Source organism: Enoplosus armatus, chromosome 2 (assembly GCF_043641665.1).
Source record: "Enoplosus armatus isolate fEnoArm2 chromosome 2, fEnoArm2.hap1, whole genome shotgun sequence".
Taxonomy (NCBI): Eukaryota; Metazoa; Chordata; class Actinopteri; order Centrarchiformes; family Enoplosidae; genus Enoplosus; species Enoplosus armatus.
Window position 1 is genome coordinate 27,194,372 of NC_092181.1, and position 22,483 is coordinate 27,216,854.

A 22,483-nucleotide genomic window follows, 5' to 3' on the forward strand; every position below is an offset into this window, starting at 1 on the left:
TCTTGCCGCGGCTTACTTCCTCCCTTTCATACATACTTTCTGTTTTTTTTAATTTTGCGCTTTTGTTTTTCAACTTTTAATTTAAAAAAAATAAATAAAGCGAAGCATTTATCATCACGGGAAACAGCTCGGACGTGGAGGGGGGGGGGGGGGCGCGGCCGACAACCTGCACATTCAACAGAATAGGAGAGTCATTAATTTATAGAGCTGATAATTTATAGAGGAAGGTTTAGACGTGTGTTGTTCATATCTAGAAGAATCATCGTGTATATAATCAGGGATTAAATCTTTCTTTTCCTTTTTGTTTTCTTAACCGAATGATTTGTGGAGGATGATTTGACGTCTCTGTGGGAGCGTGTTCGTGTCTGTCTGTGAAGGAAACACTGGCTGAAGCTCTGAGTCAAACTGAAGTGGAATATATGTATGACGAGTTTAAATTAATACATTTATATACATATATAAAATCTCTATATATATATATTTATCGACTTGAAACCACACTGCCTGCAAAATCCAGCTGAATGTTTTGTCCCCTTGTTGTGTTTAAAGGCCTTAGTTTTTACCGGCAGTCGGTGTAGATTTTAACCTGATTTAACCTGCAGAGTCCAGTCTGTCTCTTTCTTTTTGTAATTTAATGAAGCTTTTTAACATACCCCCCCCCCCCCCCCCCCCCCACCACACACACACACACACACACGCTGTCGCTGCAGTCCGTCCAGTCTCTAGAAGGCAGGACGACTGTTGTTGTTTTATTCTTTAGTTTGGGAAACCTCCACCGACCAAACGCTGGTGAATCTGGTGAGTTCTCAGTTTTTATTTTTATTCCGCGTTGAAACGTTTGACAGATGTTCCAGCTGTCGAGGCCGGTGGATAAAAAACAGTTTCCCTCCTCGTTTGTGTCCACTCTCCCCCCTCACTGTTTTGGGGGGGGGGTGTAAAATGGGACTTTTTGGTTAAAACCACTCGATAAAAGTTTCTCGGCAGTGAAGGTCGACTCGCATCAGAAGGGAATTAAGGGACCAATTTCTGCTTCCATGTGTTGGGTTTGTACACTGTTCCTAATATGAAGTGCTTTTTGTTGTTGCGGCTCGTATTCGCTCATGTTTTGCGATATTTTCTTTTTGTTTTTTGCTCATACTACTGTCAGCCCCATCTCCCAGGAGGATTTTGCACATTGTAAAGATGAAATGGATGTAATCATAGTTCACTGTGGCTTTAGACTGTGTACAGTTAAACTATGGACTGTAAAATGTACGGGAAAATTCCTATGGAAAAAAACTGAATCACTTGAAGAGCCTGTCAAAAGGTTATTGTGCATGCCCAGGTTCTTTTGAGACTATAAGTGTGTAAATTTTACTTTTAGTGTACACAAGAAATTAAAATAGTTATCTTCTCTGCTTGTTTCTGTTTCTTTCGGACCAACAAAAGGTTTCTGTTGAAGTTAATGAGACAACTTTGTTATCAGCTGTCGTGTGTTAATCACTTAAAACCAGTTCTTGTTCTAAGTTGACATTTGTGGAGGCTGAAGTGTGCCACGGGGGGAAAAAAAAGACTAACGATGTTTAATTATAATCAGTTTAATTTACCAGTTTAAAAAGCTATTATAGAATATTTAATTAAAATGATGCGTAAGATTTATTTCCTGTTTTAAACGAAATTAAATTTTAAGAAGGATTCTACTTCCTGATGTGCTCATCATATTCATGTCACTACACGTTTTTATCAATTGTACTATTAATTTAGATTTTTGTATTACTTTTATAATTTATCATTTAAATGCAAATTTACTTAATAAAATATTTTAAAAATCGGCACACTCCGGGCTCCGTACATGTTGAGTGATTTTTATTCATTTTTAGTTATTTTTGGGTGAACTGTCCCTTTAACTGCTTCGTCAGGAGCTGAAACTGAGACCGAGATCAAGAGAGCTCTGAGAAAAATATCATTTCTATCACTCGGCATCTGAAAGAAATGAAGATAAAGACGACAAAGATCAGATCATTTCGGTTTAATGTAGAAAATAAAATTACTCAAGTGGGACCCCCCCCCCACCCCCGTCAGCTGAATCCTCATCTCACACATTCAAATATAATTCTCAGAAGAAGAATGTCGTATTGCATAGGACAAGGCACAGATCCATCTAACGACCGAAACATCATTTCATCCTTCTGTTAATGTCCGATGAAAACATCTGGTAGCCACAGCGGCGCAACAAAACCACAGAAGAAGAAGCAACATTTGGTTTGATGAGTAAAAAAAAAAAAAAAGTCTGTTAACCAAACTGTGGTTCATTCTCTGGATGGAAAAAAGAAAAAAGAAACAAAGACTCATCTCAGTGTGGATAAACAGCCTGGAGCCAGTTTCTTCTTTATGAATAACTGGGCCGGATTTAATCTAAAAATATGGACTTTCGTGTGATTGGGCCAATCTTAGTGTTACTTTTGTTGATTTGACAGTAAATATGTTCAAATTTAAACGGACAAAGAATGCAGATATTCTGATGGAGCGCTCCAAATAGAAATCTCTAGATCTCATTACACATGAACAACAGACAGCATGTCATGTTTGTATTTTATCACTGTGTCCCAGTTCTGTACTACATACTAATACACAGCCTGCAGTAAACTCTCAGTGTCTCACGGCTGTAAAAAAAATTAAATAAACTGTACATGGCAGCGAGACAGCACCAGGAAGATCTCAGAAAACAAACAAACAAAACTTTTCTGTCACTTTGTGAATGTCTGACTGCATGTTTTGTGATTTTCTGTATAAAACAGTAACGTATGAAGACTGCAAAACTGTACTACAAAGATACATATATATAAAGATATATAAAAAATATAATATATAAAGACGCATAGTACATACTGTGTACTATTAGTATGTAACTGGGACACAGTTCTTACTGGTGCGACATCCTGCTGTTACATCATCCGTCCAGCAGGTGGAGACAAAGATGACACTTAAATAATGTAGATCTGGATATAATATTTATGTATCAGGACATGATTGATTGATTGATCCCATCTGATCAAACTGATCCATTACAGATCGCATGCTAATACCAGGTGGAAAATAAGTTTGGTCCTGAACAAACAAAAACAAAGAGTTTGGAGTTCAGATTCAGATTTAAAGACAAACTGGCTCAGTGTTTATCCATACACTTTCTCTCACACACACACACACACACACACACACACACACACACACACACACACACATTAGATCTGTGGCATAGCTTGAATTGAGGGCGTTTGCATTGATGAAATCCTAAAATATATTACATAGTATTAAAAAAACTCCAATCATTTATTAAATGACCATAAATTTCATACAACAGATTTCCACCAAAAATGACCTCTGAGTTGATCTTTTCTGCGGTGATGTGAGTCAAAGTCGACGTAGAAGTCCGTTTTGGTGGATTTACCCTTAAAAAGAATACACGTTATGTTCTGTACAAACAAATTATTAGTGTCCAGAGTTACAATAAATATACACCAGAGCTGAGAGACAATAAATAAGTCATCGAGTCGTGTGTTATTTCTGCTGAAGGGAACGCTGCATTTCAAAGTTTGTATCGTCATCAAAACCACGTACCTCCATTACTGCAATTTAACTTTTGTTTCTTTAAACTCAGCCGTCACATCTTCAACTACATCGTCTTTTTAGTCTTTCCCATTTTCTTTTTCCAGATGTGCGGTTTTTACTTTTGAAACTTTTATTCTAGTAAGATATGATTTCATTGGTTGAGTTAAAACACAGTTAAAAGTGATAAGTAAGTAAAATTAGACTGAAGCTCTTTAAAAGCACCACATGAAGACGAAGACTCAATGAAACTCACACTGAAACCACAAACACTGTGTTTACATCTCGTAACTCCTCCTCAAACAAGAGGTGTTCGTAGGTGCATCTTTGAACTTTGGACAGAGCCAGGCTAGCTGTTTCCCCCTCCTTCCAGTCTTTATGCTAAGCTAGGCTAACCACCTCCTGATCCCAGCTCGTCACACACGGACATTAAATGTTTAGCTATTTCTTCAGCACAGTAATAATAACAGGAAAAAAGGAATCGGCTCGTATTAAATTATCTAGGTCTGCGTGTGCTAGCTAGCTTTGCTAATGTTCACAAGCTAGTAATGCTAACACAACTACTTTATCACAAAGTTGGTTTCCGATTCATTATTCCTCTAAAAAATGTCTGGCAGTTTGAAAACACAGGAATGTCCTGCGAGCTGTTAGTGGCTACTAACGTTAGCTAAAAACACGTCAGTTTAGTGCAACAAGACTTCATTATTTCTGAGTTTTTTATGAAGCTAGTTATCTTTGCTAACCTTTGGAACAGCCATGCTAGGCTATAGCCAACTATAGTTAAGCTAGTTGTCTAAAATGCTAATCTTCCAACTGACGAAAATCCAAAAAGTGAAGTTATTACCTTTTACATTTTTATTAATGTTTATACTTTGCTTCCTTCTCTCCCATTTGATTTCCAGTTAGCAGACTTGCTAACTTACTTCTGTCCTTCGAGGTTTAACTCAACCAATGAGATTTTCGGCCCCAGTGCAACCGAAGCTACACGCTTGTTTTCTCGCAGTAATCGTGACGAATCGTACCAACAAAGTCGATGTGGTCAGAGATTGTGACTGAAACAAACAAGCTAAAGACGTTTGCTGTGATTCTTGTTACTTTCTCAACAGAGAAAAATGACAAATTTAGTTTGAAACAAGAAATCTGAAGTCTGCTGATACTAAAGATTTTTCTTCTTCTCAAATCCAACGAAGGGAACAAAACAAACAATGAACTGATCCTGACGGACTAACACATTGTTGGCTTTGGTCTCTTCATGGGATACAGAGCCACAGCGGACTCGTCATTTTACATTTTCATTTCAAAATCTACAACAAACTGAAAAACAGCTCAACATTTATACGCTGTGTTACTTTCACATTCTTTGTTGACAAAATAAAATCCATTTTGCAGGCTGGATGTTAAAAGATATTACATGATAATCAAATATTGCTACGTGACGAGCAACAGCAAGACGTGACAGAGTGATGGAGGTTTAAAAAGGCACTGAATTGTTTTGTTTTTTGTAAATGCTATTGAGATTTTTTTCTTCTCATTTATAAAAACATGCACAGACGGTAGAAAAGTCTCTGGAGATTTCGTTTCTTACAATTCTCGGACAGCGGTAGAAAACTGGACAGTCCTTCACACCGGCGCTACTGAACCTGGAGTTCACCTGAGTTCGCTGGAAGACCAGTACTTCCAGCACTTTGACTCAGTGATTAAAGCTGCTGTGTGTATTTCTATTTAACCCTGTCCCTCACACATTGAAGGCCTGTTCGCTCCAGCATTTCAGTGGACTGTCTGAGAGGACAAAGTCAATCCACACAAAGACTTCACGGAAAGATCGCACCACTGACCAACATCAGTCCGTATATCGTAGCTTATTAGCTGTGTTGCTTCATCCAGTTTCACTGAAGCACAAACTGCTGCACAACAGAAACTTGGTTAGCAGACACGAGTCGATGGTACAAAGACTTACTGTGCCGTTAGCGACCGAGCTAACGTGTTTGTTACATGAAGGTTAGCGAGCTTGCTAACTTGCTAGCTCTGTTTCTAATGATGAACAATCCTGAGAACAAAATGTCAGTGGGAGTTAACGGCCGAAACAGAAAGAGGCTTGGAAAGCTTTTGTAACTGACTCATGCTAGCATGTTGGCTAAACTGTTAGCAACCACCTGCCATCTCTGAAACCTTTAGCTCCGTCTCTTCTGGAACAGCAGCGCCCTCTGCCTGTTTGTTCTATTTACCGATGTTACGACCACACGCAGCAGCTTGAATCCTCCAGAATGAGGCCCGTGTGAAGTCCGTCGGAACTTTAAAACTGTACAAAATGAACTAAAAGTTATAAAAAGTGTCCTCGTCCTCTCAGCTGCCCACCAGCACCTCCATGATGTGGTCCAGCTCAGCAAGGTCCATTTTAAAAGGCTGGTTCTGAGCGCCGGCCCCTGCCGCTCCGTACCCAGACATCGACCGGACGAGGTCGTCGGCCATCACGACGGGGGCCATCTTGGATGGCGGCGCTCCCGACGGGGGCGGGCAGGGGCCCAGCTCGTACATGGAAGTGTCAATGTCTGTGAAGAGGACGTCGTCCAGGGCAAAGTCAGTCAGAAAGGAGCCCGGGGAGGACGGGGAGGGAGGAAGAAGAGGAGGAAGAGGAGGAAGAGGAGGAAGAGGAGGCGGTTTCTCCAACCTGCTGTCCACCTCCTGTAAGCCCCGCCCCTCCTCCTTCATGACAACATCAAACAGAACCCGAGCAGGAGGGGGTGACGGTGGGCTGGAGGAGGAGGAAGACGAAGAGGAAGGACAGAGCTCCTCGATCTCCTCCAGGGCTGAGGAGAAGCTGTCTTTGGGTGACGGCGAGGGCGGCGGCGGTGGCGGCGGCCTCAGGGAGTGGTGCGGGTGGTGGTGCTGGGTGGAGGAGGAGGGCGGCAGGGTGAAGAACATGGGCAGGTCCTCCTCCAGCAGCGAGGCGGGAGTCAGGCAGGAGTCCAGCGCCGTCAGGCCGGACAGTGAGGATGAGAGGATGCTGAAGGAGGAGGGAGGAGGCGGAGGCTGTCGGTAGCTTTCATCCTCACGGGCGGCGGCGGCAGCAGCGTCGGGCGGCGCAGCAGAGAAGAAGAGAGCGCCGACGCCTCCCTCCTGCCTGAAGTCGTCGTGGATGCGGCGGATGATGTTGTTGATGAGGACTCGGCGCTGCAGGCCGAGGTCGGCGCCCATCCGCGGGCCGTACAGCTTCATGAGGGACATGTTGAGGACCGTCTGACGCTGCAGGGTGTAGGACGCCTGCGACATGCCGCCGACCGCCAGAGGACGTCTGTCTTCCTCCAAACCGTCCTCATCCTCGTCCAGTTTCCGCTTCACCCCGTTACCCAACATAAATCTGAGGAGTGGAGACAGAAACAGTTCAGAGAGCGACGACGTGAAAAGGACAGATAAACTTTGTGACAGCAGCAGAAGAACAACGTGGAGACTAAGTGGCTTTAAAAAACTGAAATATTGTGTATTATGTGTATAGTAACGAGCATCTACTGTACACAAAATGAAAAGTAAATGGAAAAGGTACTAAGAATAACAATAGTATATAAACACCATAAAGTGTAACTATAGTTTTGAGAGAAAATTGTCACAAAAAAGTGAAAATGTAGAAATGTAAATTTTTTATTGAACATTATAAACTGTGCGGTTCATTCTTGACCTTGAAGTTAATTTTAAAAGCTGACATGTGGTTGAAAGCTCTGTAAAAAGCTAGTAAGTGAAACCTTGAGCTATGATCATTGTGTTAGAAACTTCAATAAGATATAAATCCTACATAATTCTGTGTAAAAAAAAATTGTAAAATTTGCCTGATTACTGTGAACTCGGTGAACGTTTGACCACAGCAGGAAAAACAACAACTTACAGATGTTCATGTTACCAACAAGATCACCACAGAGGCTGATCTGAAGGCGATCAGAGCCGAAGCCTGAATAGTCTTGTGACAAGAGAGTCACAGGTCTGAAACCCCCTGAACTACAGGATCTACGGGGGACGCCTGAGACAGCTGCTGTCGACGAGCCTGTGAGCAAACACGTAACACTCGAAGTGAGAGACACTGAAAAGTGTCCACGATCTGGTGACACGCTGATGAGATCGCAGAGTCACAGGTTTCCTGGAAGCTGAGCGACTTCCTCACAGAGAAGTGTGTGTGTGTGTGTGTGTGTGTGTGTGTGTGTGTGTGTGTGTGTCAACAGTCAGCTGACCTGCCCCCATGTGAGCCGCAGTCAGCTGACTGGGTGGGAGTCTGACACCTTCTGACTCCCTGAACAACAAAACACAGGAAACAGGCGACTTCCGACCTGACGGCTAAACACTGAACACACACAGACACACACACACACACACACACACACACACACACACACACACACCTGGTGACCAGCCGGTGCTCCTAAAACCTAAAACCTCCCTTTGCTTTGTGTTTCTACAGAGTCCCACAGTTCACCTGGTGTGAGCTGACTCAGCTGATGGAGGTGAAGGTGGAGACTCATCATGGCTGCATGTTCACACGGTTTCAACCACCACTGTCATTAAATGTCTGGCCAATAGAAAGACAGAACAGAGTGAAACACGGCGATCACAATAACTCATAGAGCTCATAGTGACGGTCCAAAACTCACAGTAACAGTATACAGTAGTGAAATACTCAGTAAAAGTACCTCTAAACTGTACTTAAGTACTTGAGTAAATGTACTTAGTTACTGTCCGTGTAGGAGTGCTGATCAAAGCAGCTGCTGGGTTGGAGGTTTGTGATGGGGGGGGGGGGGGGTTTGAACCTGTGACCTCTCAATAACTCGGCCAACAGACGGCTGGAAGTGCTGACAGAGACTGAATTAAGCAGCACACACACACACACACACACACACACACACACTCCCTCCTCCTCACCACTTGGGGGCCACATGTGGGGCCCCTCAGAGGGGCCATCTGCTGCGACACCCAGAGAGGACGAGGTGGAGAGGTGACGGGGCGAGAGACATAGGAACAGACAGAGAGAGAGAGAGAGAGAGAGGACAGACATGGGGGAGGATACTTAACTTCTGACCGATTATAAAAACTGACTGTGAATCTTTACAAATGAAAACTTTAGACTGACTCTGGATCAGCTGGCCGATTCATTTATTGATTAATCGACTAATCGCTGCATCGTTCTGCTTTTTATTTGAACTCCAGGAGATTGTTCTTCTCGCTTCAGTCGTGAAACCGAGATGTTGTTTTAGTGTCTGATGGTTTTCTTTAATGTACCTCACGATTACATTATGAGAAATATCCCATCGCTCCTCCGCCCAGTTTCAGGACGGTTCACCTGCAGACTGAACCCCTGAATCAGCCGACAGGAGCCCCCCCGTGTTACTGTACGAGTCACAAATCAATTTACACAAAGTCGCAGAAATAAAACGTCACCAGCTGCGACAGCATGTGGCTGCTGTAGTCTTCACCGTGTGTCATCAATGTGGTCCTGGACCTGAGTACTCAGGTACTAATGTACTCATGTAGTAATGACTGAGTACTCAGGTACTAATGTACTCAGGTACTAATGTAGTAATGACTGAGTACTCAGGTACTAATGTACTCATGTAGTAATGACTGAGTACTCAGGTACTAATGTACTCATGTACTAATGTAGTAATGACTAAGTACTCAGGTACTAATGTACTCATGTACTAATGTAGTAATGACTGAGTACTCAGGTACTAATGTACTCATGTACTCATGTAGTAATGACTGAGTACTCAGGTACTAATGTACTCATGTACTCATGTAGTAATGACTGAGTACTCATGTAATAATGTACGTACATGTACTCATGTACGACGATTGGCTGATGGATTGTTTAGTTGTTTATTATTTCGTTCTGCTGTGTTTCTGTCCAGATGAGATCGAAACCATCGAAACCACTGAAACCATTGAAACCAGCGACACACCTGCAAGTCTTCTAACAGCTCACCTGTGGGGATTTACAGCGACTGGTATTAAGGTGATTCACAGCAAAGAGCACAGACCAGTCCAGCCTCATGTACTGTACACAAACACAACAACTGTCCAATAAACCGGCACCTTCAGAGTCACGTGACTTCTGCTAACGAGCCAGGACCTATTCGTAAGTCAGCTGTTTGAGCTCCAATGAAACAAACGCTGAAATACAGAAACTTTTCTAATCTGCAGGTGTGATTTCACAGGTAAGGAGACATTTTGGAGACAGAGGAATCAAACGCGTGCCTTTTCAGTGACAGGACAGGGCCTCGCTGCTGCTCCTGGATCAGTGTTAACACAGCGAGGCCAGCGTGTTGCGATCGCACTGTGGGGAGCCGTTTCACTGAGCAGCTGCCTCCTTCACAGGAATGTTCTTGCTCGGCAGGCTTCAGTGTTTAGTCATCCTGACGACAGCCAGCAGCAAACCGCCGGCCGCCATCTTTCTTTCTGTCTGTCTGTCTGTCTGTCTTTTTTACAAACTGACTCCTGCAGTGCAGATTTTGCAGGAGCTGCATGCTGTGGACACCGAGGCTGCTGCAGAGTGTTTATATTCTCTGGTATCACGGTTGTGATTACATGTAAAGACCAAATCCAGATTACAGACAAAAGCTCTTATCCTGGTGTTCTCCTAAATAAACGGTGACACGGCAGCATGTAAACACTGTGTCCAGGTTTCTGATCTCCGTCTGGAACGTGTGCAGATTTACACTTTTGGAGAAACGATCAAAAATGAATTCCTGCATCGAGCCGCTCGGTCAAACTGTACATCCGCGTCCAGCCAGCGTCTCTCACATCTGGAAACAGCTGTCTAACAAGGAAGAGAGCGACCGGCCCATTAATCGATTGGCAGAAAAAATAATGACACGTTCCAAATATATATTGGGTTTGGGGACTATTTTACTGAGGCATTTAACAACATTTAACATTTGAGACTGTTTTCTTTTGTCAAATGAAGAAAAGGAAGGTTTTGCTATCAAAAAGTCTTGTTTCAGTATCAGAGCCGCAACTCAGGTATCACCTACACAAACAACACCAAGTCCTAGAGACCAACCTCTTCACAATGTGGACGGAGTTATCACAAAACATTTTACACACCTTTACTGTCAACAGAGCAGAGAATGAACGGCTTTATTTTGAAGATGAGCTACTTCCTGTGAGAAGTGAGCTTTTTCTGCGTCTCCTGTCTCAGGTTTGAGGTGTCTGGAGGGACACCTGGGTTCAGTCGTCGGCCTCCGGACAGTTAAAACTGTCTGTTTGCCGAGCTGACTAACAGCCTGTCTGCCCACGCTGCTCAGCCTGACATGCAGGAACATGCTGCTGCTGACTGACCTGTTTAAAGTGAAGCTTTTATTTACGACACTCAGTCAGAGAAACCTCATTAATCTATAGGTCTGGCTTTTCTTTCCTTCAGCACACACTTGAACACCTTTTCGCTGATTCTTCTCATGTCAACAAAGTACTAAAATAAACTCGTGTTTTCTTTGAATGAGCTGAAATAAGATGAGATAATCAGCTTCTGCTCTCCAGACTTTACATTGTGAAGGTTTTGTTTGTGTGTGTTATTGGTTACAACTCAGTTCCTTATTGCTGCTGGTAACTGTGGTCTCTGTGTTTAAAGGGAAACTCAGACTCCAGGAAGTGAAGGTGGACTTTACTCACAGAGAAGGAGTCCTGTGTGTTTGCTGCAGCGGCTGCCGCCTCCTCAGCACACTGCAGGATATTCCCCGCTGTGTGTGTGTGTGTGTGTGTGAGTCATCATGTACAGTGCGTCCAGCAGCAGTCACTTTAGCTTAAAGATGAAGCGCAAACAAAACATTTGCATGTTGTTGCTCCCGTTTGAAACAGAAACTGTGACACGAGCGTCTTTATCTTTCAGTTTCTTGGCAGAGTCGATGATGAGTCAGTCGGGTGTTTTTGTCACCAACCTTTTCGGTCGGATGTTACAGAAAATATTATGTACCTGAACTTATGGGAAGTTCTCATGTGTTCACAACAGAGGTGTTTTTTATTTTTTATTTTGGTGAAATCAAAATCATTTCAGCTAAACTTCACACCTAAATTTTATTTACCAAAACTGGGAAAAAGGATAAAAGTAAGGATTTAAAAATGTAATTGATTTGTTCAGTGAGCGCTACCAGTGCGTTTGGTTTAACACCAAATCTTGCATCTGATGAGTCTGCTCAAATATATATATATCCATATTTCATATATTGGGGGGACGTGACCTCCTGATCATCAGGTCAAATCTTTAATTTGTCCAATGCTTTGGTTTAAGACCAAGTACCTGCAAAACATTCCCATCAGTCTCAGCTGTACTTTGTGTTTAGTGCTAATTAATAAATGCTAGCATGCTAACACACTAAGCTAAGATGGTGAACATTATAGCTGCTCAACATCACCACGTTAGCATTGTCTTAGTGAGCATTCTGATGTTAGCATTTAGCTCATAGCACCAAGTGCGGCCTCACAGTGCAGCTAGCGTGGCTGTAGACTCAAAACAACTCATCAAGAAATCGATTAATCTGTTGATCAGCTGATCTTCTTTGCAGCACACAGACGAGTAACACAGCTGCACTTCACTGTGTCTTCAGCGTCTTATTCTTGACTCCTCAGTCAGTCCGCTCTGGTGTGAGCGTCACTGGCATCATGCAGAGTGTGTGAGTCCAATGTCGAAGTCTTACATAATACACACAAAGTGCTGATTGTACTGCGAGCAGAGTGAACGTCTGTCAGTCTGCTGTAACTCTCTGCGACTCCGCCTGCTCCACTTTTTAAACTGCTGCTCGACCACATTCTTCCCTTCAAACATCTCGACTCCACACCAGGAAACATACAGCACGCTGACCTTTGACCCCCAGCCCCCGTCCGTGTCACCACAGTGTAAACACGACTGTGGGATACTTGGTGTTACACGCTGTCCTCATGTCACTACTGCAAATCATGTCTGCATGCACCTTCTACACCTTTCACACTTCTCCTCTTCTTTTAAAGTGTTTATAATACTGATCAGTTCAAACAAACTGATACCTGTGAACTAAGCTGATCTTCAGTTCACCAGTGGATTTACATATGAAATAAAACATACAGCTTCTCAAATGGGGGTTTTCTGCTTTTCTGTTCTTTTTAAAATTTCACAAGATTATTCAATTCCTGACATCACTTTGAACGTTTGGCATTTCTCATTACTTTCGGGCCATTTAGAGGCTACACAGATTGCTAATTAATTGAAAAAGTGAGCAATGGATTAATCAATATTAGAGCCCGATACTTCATGTGATATTACCGGCTAGTTATAGATAGATATTGCATATCGACATATATCTTATTGCTGTCTATCTTGGCCGATAAGTAATAACACATTGCAGTACAGGAATGCCAAGTGTCACCGGTATATTATGAATAAATGAATTAGTCAACGGCAAAGGTGACTTAAAAAAAGGTCTTAAAGGCTGTTTATGGTTGCTATTGATACCAATTTAATTTTCCACTAAAGTGTAATTAATTAATTAATTAAAAAAAACTGTAGAGTATAAATATAAAATATAGATGTATGTATCTGCCTCAAAAATCAAATATGAGTCTCTAATTACTAACTAAATATTAATTACCTGCAGCCCTACTTTATTCTGCATGACAGGTATGTTTTGATGAGACTATAGAACATATAAATATCATTAAGTACAATAAGATAACTATGAACTTAATATTGAGTGCCAAAAGGGAATTAAAAGTTAGCAGATAAACAGCCCCCCAAGTGTGAAAAAGTCACCATGCACTCACTATAACCGAGTAAGACAACATAGGTGTCATTTACAATCTATTTCTCATCGTTTCCATCATGAGGTTTTTGCTGTAATATGAATAAATCACTGCGGGTGACCCAGTGAAGCTGTCAAAGCAGCAGCTGCTTTCCAGACCCTCCGGGACCTCCAGGCCACCGGCTGCTCCCCGCCACCTGCCCGGCCACCAGGCACCCGCCCCCGGCCACAGCCTCCGCACGGGACCGCAGAGAAAAGCGGTCGTTCGGGTTACATTTGTATATAAAAACCCAACTCTTTGTCATTATAAACCGGTTCCTGTGTGGCTGAAGGTGTACGGGAGGAAGTGAACAACCGCGATATAATTATTAGTAACACTGTAGTAACGTTTTCGTCTCTCCGTAAGTTACAATACAAACCGCCCAGACTGTCGCGGCTCCCCGGTGCCCGGTGAGGCGACACGAAGACAAGTTTCTGTATGTTAGAGGTGTCGGTGCTGGTCTGTCACTCACCACATGTAGCTAGTCCCATCCAGGGTCTCCTCTGCTGCATGGGTGTCGTCGGTGAGGCCAAGAGCGGAGCGGCAGGACGGTCAGGAGGAAGGAGGAGGAGGAGGAGGAGAAGAAGAACATGGAGGAGGGACGAGCCGTTAGTCCGTTCGTTTGTTCGCTTGTTTCTACTCCGCCATCGTCCCCGCGGCTGCCTCGACCTCAACACTCACCGAGCCCCGCACACAATGGCGAAGCGGAGCGGCGGCGGAGGAGGAGGAGGAGGAGGAGGAGGAGGAGATGTGTCACCGAGGCACGCGAGTCAAGACAGCGAGAACTGCCATGAACACCACTTCCGGTGCTACATTTCAAAATAAAACAGACATGGCGTCAGCAGCTGCTTGTTTCACTGGGAGACAAACAGGTGCAGGAGCTCACCTTATGGCACAAAACAACATAGTCCATATAACACATTTTGAAAATATACAGCCAGAAAAACACATTACTATATAATGATAATAATAATATATATATATAATATTAATGCTATATATAATGGTCAAGAGAGGCAAATATAAAACAAAAAGAGGAATCTAAAGCTTTTATTTTGAAGGGCACCTGGTAATGTCCATTATCCTCATGTCACTGTGAGGAGCTTGACGCTGCTCCTGCTGTGGTGTTCACAGCACACTGACAGAACAATGGTGCACTGTGGGGCCTTGATGGAGAAATCACTGAGTGGTTTTCATGAGGATGAACATGATGTGAGTTACCTGATGAACACCTGGGTGTCAGCGCTCTCCTCCACCATCGTCATCATCGTCAATATCTTTTGGAAGAATGTCTTTCATCCCTCCAGGAGAGCTCAAGGAGTATTGAAGCTGTTCTGGAGGCTCGTGGTGGAACAACATACATCAATGAGAATCTCTTTTATTTGTGGGAGACTCAAGAGGAGGCACAGACATGCAAAAGTAGATCAAAGCAAAGACTAAAGTTTCACACTAAAACTGTCAGAATCACATAATTCTTCCTATTGCGTCTGCCACAAGCTCTTTAAGTTCCTCAGAAAGATTCCTGATTGTTCTTTGGGGTATTAATGATCTGTTAACTGTTCATAACTGCAGTGCCTTTAAAACTCTGGACAGTGTTTTCCATCTGTCTCACGTTACGAAACAGTGTTTTCTCTTCAAGTGGCCAAGAAGCAGAAGAAGTTAGTCCAGTCAGCTGTAGTGGTTTTATTTATTCAGACAGTTGGGAGGCAGAGCAGCGAGAGTTGTGGCTGAGTTGGATGCTACCAGCTGACACTCGGCTCCAAGAAACTTCACTATCTCTGGAAAACTGTCCGGAAGATTTCACGCAAACCTTTGAAATGTTACAAAAAATAAAATGCAAATCAGGAGGGTTTCCTTCCTTCTGCAGCCGGGTCGAGACGAATAGATTAATGGAAACAGTTCTTCATGAAGAACTGCTGCTGCTGTTTGTTCTCTGGAGCTCAGACGAAAACAAAAATATGATCCAAAGAAGGTGTTCACTGTGCAGGCCTTCAGGCTGAGGACTGAACTGCTGCTGATATCTTTTTGTTTTGATGATAGTTCCTATTTGTTCTGGGATGTAAGAACTGACAGCAGAGTCAAAAAGATGCAAGTTAATATGCTGCATCTGATTTTGTCTTTCCTGTCCTGCGACTTTGTCCTCATCGTGAAAGGTACCACAACATTCATTTAGCTGTTTCTTGTTGTGTCTCGTTGCCAAACTTCCACAATTATGAACAACTGGCTGAAGTCAGAGGTCAGATTTACATGCAGTGGTGGAAGTAGGAAGTACTCAGATCTTTTACACAAGAAAAGAATATATACTTAAAGTTATCTTATCTATAATAATACATACAGACTCTATTTTGTATTATGAATCTGAATCTGCAAAGTAACTAGTAACTAAAGTGATTAAAATATCAGATTTTATCACTTATTTCAAGAAACTGAGGTTTTCAGGACTCAATCATACATATTTGATATATAAAATAATGAGTACTTTTACTTTTGATACTTTCAAGTACATTTTGCTGATAGGACTAGGATTTTGAATGCAGTACTTTTAAGTATTAAGATTAGGGTTTGGTCAATGTTAGAAAAACAGAGCCACTTGGTTTTCAGGTTAAGTTTCAAGGTAAAGCCGCTCTAAGTCGACTCAGTCTGCATCACGTGCAGCAACACTGGGAACATTTGCTCCTTTAAAGGTTCATCAGTGCGTCTGTTTTTCTGACAGTGTTGGCTGCTGCCTCTCTCATAGTAAATATCCCTCAACCTCAGCCAGGATCTAATGTACCATCACTGTCCGCCTGCTGCTCACTGTGGACAGAAGACAGAGTTGTGAAACAGAGCTGAAGTGTTTTCTGCCTGAACCTCAGTCTGTTTATCCGTCCGACTGTTTTCTTGCTTCTCCTGCTGAGTGAACAACCACAACTATGTGAAGCATTCCAGTTATTCAGCGTTGGACATCTCGGTAATATCCAAACGGAGACAGCAAGTCCTTTACTGTCAGCTGTGCACATTAAACTCTGAACAACCCACTGAAAATAAAGAGTCTGATTTCCTCACAAGTCCAAACTACATTTACTCTGACAAGCGTTTGGTGTCTTAAAGCTTATTTTCTTACCCACAGCTCTACATTTGACTTCATAGCACTGGCTGAAGCTGGTTTATGTTACAATTCCTCTAGATGAGGTATTATTTTATTATAGTTAGCTCGGCTAGCTAATCTATTAGCACACTTTATCCCTCATTAGTTTGTCGGTGAGCAACAGTGAGCAACACCCAAATATATGGAACATGTAATGAAAATTTGTGTGTTTTGTGTTCAGTTCGTGTCTATATTTTGAGTTTATGTAAGTTTAGCCTAGCTACAGTGAGCTAGTTCTGCTGGCTAGCTTGGTAGCTAGTAGCAAAAGAAACATCCAGCCATGACACTGATGAGTGTTGTAGTTTATTTCATTACTGTGTGAATAATAACATTTAAGAATCGTACTTGTGGACCTCAGAGTCTACTGTATGTGTCATATATTGTGCTATTTTCTGCACAGTATTGACAATTAAAAACAACTTTTACATTTCAAAGCAGAGCAGGGAAGTGAACTTTAAATACAATATGGGGAAACGTTAGGAATCGTGTATCTATGATGCTACATCTGTCAGCACTTTTGTGTCTGTCTTGTGTGTAGAAGTCAAAGTCCTGCGACTCGAGTCCACACCTCCTTCTGCTTCACAATTTAAATGTTTTACACTGTTTTATGACACTTGAGACAGCTCTGTTCAGTTCTGCTCGTGGTGATCCATCTGCGCAGCGTGCCGACTTTTCGTCTGACTTCTGACTTCAAACGTATGGATATCAGCCAGCAGCTCCTCCCGAAGTCACAGCTGAGGAAAGTTAAACTGGTCAGACAAGTTTTGACCAAAGAAGAAAAACTGCCTGAGCTGTTTCTTCTCCTTCTGCCAGAAACCAACACTGAGCTTCATCTTCCAGCAAAACGTCACTCAGTCCAAAGGTTTGCAGTGGATGCGGCTCTGGTCGTTGTTGCAAGGAGTGATGCGATGTGCGCTGCTGCGCTCTCAGGCAGCTGTTCGCTGATGTGCTGGTGAGGCCCGAGTTCGGCAGAGCGTAACATAATTGCAGCCAGATGGCCAGAACAAAAAGCAGCACCAGCAGCTGATCCCCTTTAAATGAAGACGTGAGTAAAGATATGGAAATCCCATCTGTGACCGCTGGGCTCTGAGCTCCACACCATCGAACAAACACGGGTTACTGACGGCAGCCTCGCGATGTTTGGCTGTGCCGTGCTCACAGTGAGCAGGTGAGGGTTTGTTCACGCTGCAGCTGAAGGGTTTTCCAAATCATATCTCTTCCAATCGGATGTGACTCAGCTCTGGTGTTTTCTAATTAGTGTGAAGACAGATGGACGGATGGAGGCAACTTACGGCAACCTGGATGTGAGTGTTGCAAAGAAGTTCTTCATGGTTGAAGTTTTTATTGAAGTTTCAGCTTGGCTTTGGGGCGTTAGCATGGCAGACCACAAGATACAGCAAGAGAGAGGGAGTGATGAGTGATGACGTCAGGTGGATGTATAGTTCTGCATCTGTTCAGTGTGTGTGGACAAGGGTGTCCACACACAGTGTACCATGATCTGAACCAAAAAGATGGATGGAAAACACTGCTGTCTGCAGGCTGGACACAGTTTTAAGTAAATGTGATGAAGTTTTGAATGTTAAGACCTGTTCCTCTATTTACTCACGAAACAGTTTGTGTCTCTGAGTCTCCACATAACAAACCGGTGGCTTCTTCACCACAACATAAATCACGTCAGGCATCATGCACCACTTCTTGTTTACGCTGTTGCCGTGGATATCAAAACCTCGTCTCTCCAGGAACTAAACCGCCAAGAAAAAGTAATTAACTGGTGGATACCCCCGGTCCCAAACAGCCGTCTCGAACCAGGAAGTAACAGTCTGTGGTTTTAGAGAGTGGGCGTCCATCCATCAGCTTATTTTCCCCTCTTACTCCGAGTCGCTCGGCGAGCTGCTTCAAACACACTGCTGCTGTGAGAGCAGCCAGGAGGAGAGGAGGTCAGCACGGTGTTCCTGACAGAGAGCAGAGGCTCTTTCAAAGGGGATGACTTCTGAATGCAAGAGGAAGTTTAACTGCTGTTATGGGCTGGACTGGACTATGTAGTCACATGTCCGCCTCCAAGCTGGAAAAGAGATATCAGGCAGGTATTAAAACGACAATTCACATTTAACTACGACTAAATGTTTATTTTGTTGCTACAGGTGTGATATCAGTGATCTTACAGGTTCGTTGCACGTCACAATGTGCAAGATAGATCTAATAAGATCTGTCAGACTGGACGATATCAGTATTGAGGGTCATCAGACTGTAAACTGTAAAAAAATATGCAAGCAGAAAACGTCATTAATTTGTCCCCCATCTGTGCTGATCTCGTGTTTCTGAAACGCAGCTAAATGAAAAACAAACATGGCCGTCTCCTGCGTGGCAGCAGCAGTCACAACGTGAGAATTTGGTCCTAAATTTTGGAAAATGTCAGAATTTTGCTCTATAAGGTAAACATCTGTGCTCTGAAACGTAGTGCAGTATAGTTATGAAGTATCGTAAAACAATATAAACTACTTAATTACAGTACTTGAGTACTTTTCTCCACAGGTGACGTCTTACTCGATATGCTCACAGCATGTGACCAGCTGCTATTCCAGCCTGTGGAAGGAAGGTGTGTGTGTGTGTGTGTGTGTGTGTGTGTGTGTGTGTGTGTGTGTGTGTGTGTGTGTGTGTGTGTGTGTGTCATCAGTTTTAATGTGTTAAGGTCAAATTACATTTCCACCCAATGAATCTTCGTTCCCTCTTCCATTCACTTCCAGGAAATACAGACACGAGAGCAAAGATAATACCAGCGCTGAAAGAAGTACGCACAGAAGAAGTAGTAAAAGTAGCAATACCACAGTGTGAAAATACGAAAGACCAAAAGTATTAGCATTAAAATATACTTAAAGTACCAAAAGTACTCATTATGCAGAATGGCTCATTTTAGAATAATGTATTGAATTATATATTATTGATGCATTCATGTGTTCATCACTGTCATGTTTCAGCTGATGAAGGTGGGGCTAGTTTTAATTACTACTTATACTGCTGGGTAACTTGTGAATTTCACCAAAGGATCAGTGAAACCTTTTCTTTATTTTGATTATATTTTGTATTATTCATCTGATTTTGTAAAGTAACTAGTAACTACAGCTGTCGAATAAATGTAGTGGAGTATAAAGTACAATATTTCCCTCTGAACTGTAGTAGAGTAGGAGTAAAGGACAGTCTCTCAAAACTGTAGTCAAGTACACTGCTTGAGTACATGTACTGTATTTAGTTAGTGGATAATACTGTGTACGTAGAGCCTCAAAATATCTGTTACTGCATTGATCATGAATGAGCTGCAAACATGTTTTCAATCTGCTGTAAAACAACTGGAAACTCCATTAGAAATGTTTGTGTTTGTCAGAGTGCATCAACACCAACGCGGCCGGACACAAACAAAGAGCGCTCCTTTAACTTGTTGACCTGGTTTGAAGGTATTGATCACCTCCTGCAAATCAGGTCAGACTTGTATCGCTTTATACACCAGAAACAGCTGCACAGTGTGAACACAGCAGGGAAGAAACCTTCCATAAGTCATGACGGGGTTAAACTGCACAAACATATATATATACATATATATATATATGTATATATATATGTGTGAAGCAGAGGAAGAGCCTGTCACTGTTTATGGGCCGACTGCCTCAGAGGATGTATGTGGGTCACGTAAAGCAACAACAGAGTTCACGTCAGGTCTTGTTGTGCTTGTGCTGCCAGTCAGGCTCAGGAGTCATGTGAGGAGACATCCAGGAGTCTTTCAGAGGGCTGCTGGGGGGAGTTTCATCAGGCCACGAAATGGATCTGTCATCTGTCAGACTGTGAACACCAGAGTGACGACAAGCGTACAGGTTTTACATCTCTGCCTCTGTTGAGGCAAAAGAAATTACTCCAAGCTCCAAGAAACTTATACAGTGAGCAATCTGACTCGAGTGGTCAAGGACTTAAATAAAAATAAATATTATATATTTATAATTTTTAGCCCATCTAATGTTCGATCTGCATACTTAAACAAGATGAAGTCTACCGTCATGCTGGCAGCTTGTGCTAGCAGCTTGTGCTAAGCTCCTGCAATCTTAGTTTACCATCTTAGCATGCTAACATTTGCTAATTTAGAACTACACACATTACAGCTGAGACTGTTTTGCAGGTATTTTACAGTTTTAAATTTAGACCTGATGGTGGCGTGAGATGAAAAGTCAGAGGATCACCGAAGTTCTTGCATCCAGAGGGGAACATGAACGTGTGAACCAAAGTTTACGGCAAGCCAACAGACAGACAGACAGACAGACAGACATGGCCGTCCCTAGAGTCTAAAAATGACACCAGGCTACGAGAAGACGGTGCAATAACAAGCAATTTTATGTAAGTGGTGAAGGACTTGTTGTTGTTGTTTTAACACTGCCCTGAAGACAGTTATTTCTGGATCTCTACACCATCTAGGGAAATGTTTTTTTTTAATCAAAGTTATTAGTCTGAGGAGACTGGGGGAGCAGCACAGGTCTCCTCTGCCGTCTTTCTATGTGCAACAACAAACTAAACAGGGCTGCGCTCGTGAAAGCATTTCCCCATAGTGCTGCTAGTGGTCAACATGTCCACAGGGGGGGGGGGGGGGGGCCTCACCAGGCCGAGACGACGACGCACAGCTTTTTGTGGTGACGCTCCTTTAATCTGTTGATTTAGTCTCTGTGTGTTTGTCTGGTCATTTCTTTAATTTGCTACTTTGAATAATTCAATTTGAATTAATTTATTGTTAAAGAGTCCAGAACTGTCTATACTTGTGTTTGTACTGCAGAGGAATGCAGTAATGGAACGTAACAAAGTACATTTACTACTACCACCATACTCCATATATACACACTATACATTTGTCTGACCGCTTTAATTACTAATTACTTTTCTCCAAATGTGGTGATAATTAATGTTTGATGAAGAGTTCCTTCATATGTTGAGAACATCCTCCTCCTCCTCCTCCTCCTCCTCCTCCTCCTCCTGCAGCTAAATGAACTATTTAAATCCTCCTCGGATCAGCTGGAAAATGCATCGTCACGAAGCTGAAAACAGGAGAAGTCGACTTTGTAGAGATACGTGGTTCTCACAGGACGGCGGCGCCACAAACACATGCAGATCTCACAGAACATGATGCATCGCTGCAGATGAAAGTACCCAACAGTACATGAAGTACTTCAACCTGAAACACATGCAGATCTCACAGAACATGATGCATCGCTGCAGATGGAAGTACCCAACAGTACATGAAGTACTTCAACCTGAACACCTGCAGCAGGAAGATGACACAGAAACATGAAGGCAGGAACATTTTACTGTCATAGTGATGAATACTCACATACTTTTACTGTGATACTGATGAATACTCACATACTTTTACTATGAAGCTGATGAATACTCACATACTTTTACTGTGATACTGATGAATACTCACATACTTTTACTGTGATACTGATGAATACTCACATACTTTTACTGTGATACTGATGAATACTCACATACTTTTACTGTCATACTGAATACTCACATACTTTTACTGTGATACTGATGAATACTCACATACTTTTACTGTGATACTGATGAATACTCACATACTTTTACTGTCATACTGAATACTCACATACTTTTACTGTGATACTGATGAATACTCACATACTTTTACTGTGATACTGATGAATACTCACATACTTTTACTGTCATACTGAATACTCACATACTTTTACTGTGATACTGATGAATACTCACATACTTTTACTGTGATACTGATGAATACTCACATACTTTTACTGTGATACTGATGAATACTCACATACTTTTACTATGAAGCTGATGAATACTCACATACTTTTACTGTGATACTGATGAATACTTACATACTTTTACTGATACTATTGAATACTCACATACTTTTACTGTGATACTGAATACTCACATACTTTTACTGTGATACTGATGAATACTCAC

At 42.4% G+C, this 22,483-nt stretch overlaps 1 protein-coding gene across 1 annotated transcript; it reads right to left on the minus strand.

The window, feature by feature from the left end:
• Nucleotides 1–5,791: 5,791 nt before the first annotated feature.
• Nucleotides 5,792–14,025, minus strand: LOC139302133 (SERTA domain-containing protein 2-like). The gene is made up of 2 exons (XM_070925733.1): nt 13,844–14,025; nt 5,792–6,943 (listed from the first exon to the last, which is right to left on the minus strand). Exon 2 carries the CDS (start codon nt 6,937–6,939, stop codon nt 5,929–5,931), a length of 1,011 nt encoding a protein of 336 aa, XP_070781834.1. The 5' UTR covers nt 6,940–6,943; nt 13,844–14,025; the 3' UTR covers nt 5,792–5,928.
• Between the last annotated feature and the right edge of the window lie 8,458 nt (nt 14,026–22,483).

What these genes read in the sequence shown, in the direction of transcription:
- LOC139302133 (XM_070925733.1), bottom strand. Translation starts at nt 6,939, where the DNA reads ATGTTGGGTAACGGGGTGAAGCGGAAACTGGACGAGGATGAGGACGGT.